General features: G+C 31.3%; 1 protein-coding gene and 1 long non-coding RNA gene across 3 annotated transcripts; both read right to left on the bottom strand.

The window, feature by feature from the left end:
- Nucleotides 1-491: 491 nt before the first annotated feature.
- Nucleotides 492-3,913, bottom strand: Nacalpha (nascent polypeptide associated complex protein alpha subunit). Of its 2 annotated transcripts, none has more exons than XM_074129341.1 (6): nucleotides 3,773-3,913; nucleotides 3,188-3,397; nucleotides 2,308-2,427; nucleotides 2,063-2,155; nucleotides 949-1,110; nucleotides 492-668 (listed from the first exon to the last, which is right to left on the bottom strand). In XM_074129341.1, the coding sequence occupies exons 2-6, from the start codon at nucleotides 3,374-3,376 to the stop codon at nucleotides 654-656; spliced, it is 579 nt and encodes a 192-aa protein (XP_073985442.1). In that variant the 5' UTR covers nucleotides 3,377-3,397; nucleotides 3,773-3,913; the 3' UTR covers nucleotides 492-653. The 2 variants fall into 2 exon arrangements, with proteins under 2 accessions (XP_073985442.1, XP_073985441.1); XM_074129340.1 differs by having other exon boundaries at nucleotides 3,706-3,847.
- Nucleotides 3,914-5,080: 1,167 nt separating this feature from the next.
- On the bottom strand, nucleotides 5,081-5,738 carry LOC141454760 (uncharacterized). The gene is made up of 2 exons (XR_012458952.1): nucleotides 5,567-5,738; nucleotides 5,081-5,271 (listed from the first exon to the last, which is right to left on the bottom strand). It is a non-coding gene; the product is annotated as an uncharacterized lncRNA (long non-coding RNA).
- Nucleotides 5,739-6,521: the final 783 nt, after the last annotated feature.

The following is a 6,521-nucleotide window of genomic DNA, read 5'->3' as shown; positions in this document are numbered from 1 at the left end:
TCAAACGACCCTCGTATACTATTGTCGCTTTAAGATTTAAAAAAGGAAACTCCCTTCAAACATTCAATTTATTTCATTCATTTTGAATCACTCAACAATTATCAAATCCCTGTGTAAACCTGCGATGTGTTTATGGCGCTAACCGCTAATTTCCTAAAAGCGACATATACAGTTACATTTTTCAGTAACAGATGGAAGGTATCCACGAAAAAGATGAAATCCATGCTTACCACCACAGATGTACCCTAAAGTTACAATCCCCAAAATGATACGCTTATGAGGGTTTCCTTTACACCAAGGCGACAACAATCATTTTCTAAGCCCCACAATCAACCATTTCTCACCTATTTAACTATGGCCAGTTACCACTCTAAAGACTGCATACAATTCATTTTGTTTTTTTTTTATATCAACTTTATTTATTGTTACAAACAATGAACAAAACCTTGATGGGAGGTTGCAGTTGTTTTGAAAGATAAAAAACAAATCAATAATTTTAAACATTAAATTTTATCTTTCTTTTTTTTTATCTTTTATAAATGACAAATTTTCTTTTAAAAATTACAAGTAAAATTAACGAGCTGTTTTTGTTTTACTTATTTTAGTTAAGATTTTTTTTATTTATTTTTATTTAATCAAATGCAAATATCTCCTCACATCGTTAATTCCTGTAAAAAAAATAAATAAATTGATTAGTAAAATCGTTAGACCATCAATTGGGATGAGATAGCTTTATCGGTAATGGCCCAAAGAAAGAATTCTGTAGCGTGAAATTTCTATTACTACTTCTGCACGTTTCGGGCTGGCCAATTGGTACAATTAGAGCCACAGCTTCTATAGCAACATTTCTTCCAAATAAAGAAACTGGTTATAAGACCTTCTTTCTATCGGCGATTGCCGAGAAAAACTTCTTGCATCAGATAAATTAATAAATAATCGTCAACTAACCATTATAGCGTTTACAATATCATTTTGATTGTTTGTAAGCGCTTTGACGGCTTTATTTCTGCTGACGTTCGCCTGAGACATTACTAGTTCAATGTCCTTTTCTTCAATACCAGTTGCGTCTACATCTTCTTCTTCGCTTTCTTCCTGGATTGGTGCTACAACCTATGGTGGACAAGAAATAGAAGAACATTTTAATGTTGAAACTATTCAGTGAAACAGAAACCTCCATCTCACCGAGAAAAAAATGAATGTTCATGGAGGAAAATTGAGAGAATCTAACTGATAAAAAGAGGTTATAGAGAGAAATCTTGGCAAACTGAAAAACAAAGTCGAATGTCCAGTCATGTGGACACGCTATTCTCTCAAAATTCGAATATTTTTTTGCTATATTTGATGCTAAAACCATAATTACTCTAAACCTTTTTAAGGAAAACGTATCACTTCCCAACTTTTTTCAAGTTTCATATAAAAGTAGCACAGTAAACAACAGCCTTCGTTATAACGCAATTCTATTTGTTCCTAATCTAATCTAATCACGACATAAATTAATTTCCTTTCTTAAAAAATGAATTAAGTATAATTCCATGTTTTCTGCTTGAATTCGCGGCCCCCCTCTTGTATAATGTACAACTCCAACTTTACCATACTAAAACATTATACATGCACTAAAAGTACAGAACCCTTAAAAAATTAATTTTTATTTCCTATTTTTACAAAATGTTTTACGATTCATTAAAAACTTTGAATAACAGTCATAAACACCATGTAACCTCCCTCATTCAGTCAGCAAGTGTAGTGCGAGGTGGTGACTTTGAAAGTCCGAAACCGGTCAAGGATACAATAAATATGCTTGCTAGTAACTACGGACAAAAATCGAAGATATTATCCAATATCGCAGACCTAACTACATTTTCGATAAGTACCTATCCTTCGAAATCGGTGTGGGGGTTCCAGGAGAGGCTTTGTCGAGCTAGAGTCCGAAATCGCACTATTCAGCTGGAGGAGGAGATAAAATACAAAAAGCAAAATGTCAAGCCAAAGACTAAGAGAATATTGTAAATGGTGACTGAAAAAAATAGGATATACATAATTTTTTTTAAAAAAAAAAACTTACAGTGGTAGCCCCAGTTTCAGTAGACTGAGAAATATCAGGCGCTTTGAATTTTTCAGCAGCGGCTACTTGAGCCTGTTGGCTTAGATCTTCTATCTGAGGAAAAAAAATGAAAAATTTGTTAGATAATTTTACAAATTTTACTGATACCACAATTTAAATAGTTTTTGAGATAATATAAAACACAAAAGATATTTCAGCGCTGGAGTGTATAAAAACTAAAATAAAATCTAAAGAGTAACACATACCTTTGTCTCACCAAAAATTATATAGGTATCAGAGGCTGGATTCTTAAATACATCTGGTTTGTTGATGACAAAGAGGATATTTTTTGATTTACGGATGGTAACTCTGGATACTCCTTGAATCTAAATAGAAAAGAAAGAAAAATATTGGCTATTTTTAAGTTGTGATTTCTTTCTCTCTCTTTAAGCAATATTAAGTGCTCTGATTCGCGTCTAGAAGGTACTACACGGTCAATCGGGTGGTTAGAAGTATGAATGTCAGTCTGATTGATTGTTTAATGTTCAATAATGACGAGTGGTTAATGAATCAAACGGATTACATTACAGAAGCAATTTAATAGAAACGCCAAAAGTTGACGACCTAGGATCATCCTCCAACATGATAATGATCATTCATGTAGAATAACATTCATAAATTAGCCAATCTAAAAGTATAGGAGATCCTTTCTCATCAGGCCTATTCCCCAGATGTCGCCGGGTAATGAAAATAACTTGAGTTTATTTCTACACTCTTTAGTTAAAGGTTTAAACCAACTAATTTGGCGCCAATAATGACAATGAAGAACTGTCACCTGTTAACAAGTCTCACTGCTCCACTGCTCAGCTAAGAGCCAGATATCATAAACTTTACCTCCTCTAACTTCAATCTTCGGTGTCAATAAACGATGGCCATCAATACAGGAAAAAATTGCCAAAATGATCCATCAACAATAGATTTCAGAACACTGTGTTTTCTATTTGGGTTTTAGGAAAAGCAAGACCGGTAAATTCTAGCACATCACCAAACGCATTATTCACTCATTTATCATAGTGCATTTCAAAGACCAAGCAATTTTCTAAGAAAAAAAAACATTCGACACTTCAGGTATTATTCATCTCTTACCGGTTTTAGACCAAGTTTTGACATTAACTTTCTGGCTTTTTTCTCGCCCCTAGATTGCTTTGCTTTGCTAATATCTGGATGCAAGGAAACTGAACCGGTTGGCTCTAATTCTGGAAGATCATCGGCTTCGGACTCCGTCGCAGAATCCACCTCCACTGGTTTCTGTTCTACTTCGGTCTGTTCTGGCATTTTATCACTGGTAGCAATGGTCTAGACAATTGAAATGAATTTTTGCATAACTATTTGGCAAAAAAAAAAAAAAAAAGAGACAGTAATGTTTTTTAGCTACAATTAACTTTCAAATTCGGTGAATTAAAGATAAACCTAGTAAAAATAATATTACTGCAACTGGAAAATGTCTACAAGTTACCTCTAAAGAAATCAAAGTAATAAAACATTTATATGTTCTAAAATGAATTTAAGATTTCTACTGTGAATGGACGCACATTATCCAATGTGTAAACAGCAGGAAAATATATTATATTGGCAAATATAAGAAAAGAAAAATTACAACTCACAATTTTCGTCATTTCATTTGAAGTATTAATATGCTTATTAAATAATAAAAATGAGAATTAAACTTACGAAGATATAACAAAAATATAATAAATAAGTATCGACACTGCACACTGGTTTTCTTTGTGGGAAAGAAATAGGTTAAGCTTGAGTGAAGTAAAGGATGACTAGATCAATATAATGTTGAGGAATGCTAAGGCAGTTTAAAATGTAAATTTAATAAATATTAATGATAATTAGTGTAAAATTTTAATGATTTTTTAAACCTCAAAATTATTTTAAAAAGGCCCAGTTAATTCAAAAGATAATGGAAAAGTAAAGAAAATGGTTTTCGTTTATAATTTATAACCTTTGGGTAATATTTAATAATACTATACATGGAGTGTTAATATGTAACCTACAGGTTCGGGATAGTGTGTAATTTCACATTCGTTACTTAACGATATCAACGATTTAAATCGCTATGTGGTATGTGACTGCCTCTGTTCTTTGGTTTCAAAACCAATTCATTCATATAATAAAAATTGAACAAAATCTAGGTAATCTTTTCAAAAATCCTTTAAAACTGACATTAGTCACACAACAAGACTTATTATCAAGTAATTTTACTGTAATGGCCCGACCAGGGCCGAGTCGGGTGACTCGCTCACCAGTATTCATTCGAGTTGAATCTCGCAGACATATTTAAGACTTCCAGTTACTTAAAATCTTTTTCTTGCTCAACTTACCATTCCTTCATCATAGACTAGACAAAAACTTACCTTGATAAACTTTGTATATCTTCTTACACTTTAAAGTAGCTCTTTTTGTCGACTGTGAAATAATTTCACTTCAACTGCACTTCTTTTTGCATTTTAATATATTTTTTCCCTAATAATAGATATAAATCTATGTAAACAAAAGGTATGCAAATTAATATATTTTTATTTAATTAAAGGTTTTTCTTTATTCTACTACTATTATACATTTTTTTTTTTACATGTATAAAAGTAAAAAAATAAGATAATTAATAAGATTGTAACATAAATCTGCAAGTTACACTAATTATAACTAATAATACAACTTTTGGTAATTGATTTGAAATAAAAGTTGTTTGCATATTTTCATTGGATGATTTCTCGAACGTCTTTTCTATTTAATGAAGTTTTGCAGGGAGTTCTCTCAGGATTGGCTGTTTTCAATCTGAAAATCATCATTATTTAATAATTAGTGTTTATATTGAATTAACGAGCGTTCTGTCCAATGATATTACAAATAAAACGCAGCCTTTTTTTTTATATATATATATATATCGTTTTATGAACCACTAAATCTTTGCTCTAAGTGTTTAAAACTAACAAATAATCAAGCAATCTATTTACTTACATCTTATTCCTGTAATATCCTTAGGCCCAACAAACCAAACTGGATCTGGGTCCAGTCTTCATACTTATTTTGGGCGAGGCACCATCTCCTCGTACCTTTCTAGAAGAGTTCTATTCGAGATCTAGTAATCTCTAATGCAAATCTGCCTATTACTCCTTTCTCCTCCTCCTCTGGCTTATCAAAGGGAAGTCATTTAATCTAATCTACATATAATACAGAAATTTTCTGAACTAAATTAAAGTAATAAAAATTTAGAACGTTAATAGATATAATAGAATTACACTGCAGCTACACTGATTATTAATATTAAACAATGTAATTAAATGTTCTATGTATGCTGTTAATGATGTAAGTAATTACTTAAATAAATATTGTTTCTATTATAGACCAATGTTTTTCTTAATATTAAATCATGAATACCCAATAACATAAAACATTCTCTAGAGAAAAAGGTATTTCGCACGAAAAAATAAACCAATTATCTTCAACTCTACTTACCATTAAAAACGATGGTTTCAAAGTCGAATGTGTTCTGGAGGCAGTAATTTTACGGATAACATCTTTGAACTAATTTAATTCCTACGGTACTCCTGGAATACAAAATTAAACGATGCAGAAACTTTTCTACAATTTTGAAAAGGTGAAATAAAATGATTAAAGACAACAATTAAGAATGCATTTAAATTTGATATCTTTAGGTGTCCACTTAAAAACAAATATTAAATTTGAGTTATAGTTTAGAAAGAAACTATTCCAATGATTTGAGTTTTAAAAAAGGATAAGAATTATTAACTGTAAAGAAGAATTAACGCCATCAGCACATCGTGAACGAGGTTATACATTAAATATAACCTGAATGCCTGTGTTTTGTGTTACCGTCATGTTGATTCTTAAGTCAATAGAGTTCTAGAAATTACCGCTAGGTAGCATAGGTATTCAGTTTTTATTTAAAGAATAATCTCGATGAAAATAAACAAAAATACCTACGTATCTTCTCTACAAACAAATAAGAAAGAACTAATTTTTGCAATTATAAAGCGAAATATAAGAAATATACCTTGTACTTTTTAAAATAACAGAAGCCATTTATCACGTAATCTTTAACTTCCAGAAATTGGACCAAAAGTATATGCAATTAAAGTGGCTAAACTAGAATTTTGTTCAGGAAGGTATATTTTAAAGAGTAAATTCATCATTACTTTTTCATTAAAGTACTATTTATTTCATCTAGGATACAGCGATTTTATTTTTATTTTTTAAGAGAACACGTTTGCAAAATACTTTAGGCAACCTGTTCTCTTTAAGATATAATGCATATAAGCGTTATGGATTAAAGACCTTAGGCTGGAAACATAGTGGAGCGGCGAGCAAAGCGGCGATGATAGCGAAGAGCAAAGCGGCGAAATCAAACACAAGTAAACATATGGGACCGCGCATAGTGGCGAGCAAAGCA

This window comes from Rhodnius prolixus, unplaced genomic scaffold, assembly GCF_049639745.1.
Source record: "Rhodnius prolixus isolate KJV_2025 unplaced genomic scaffold, Rpr scaffold_9, whole genome shotgun sequence".
NCBI lineage: Eukaryota > Metazoa > Arthropoda > Insecta > Hemiptera > Reduviidae > Rhodnius > Rhodnius prolixus.
The sequence above is the reverse complement of the archived record's forward strand: the minus strand, read 5'-3'. Positions and strand labels throughout refer to the sequence as shown.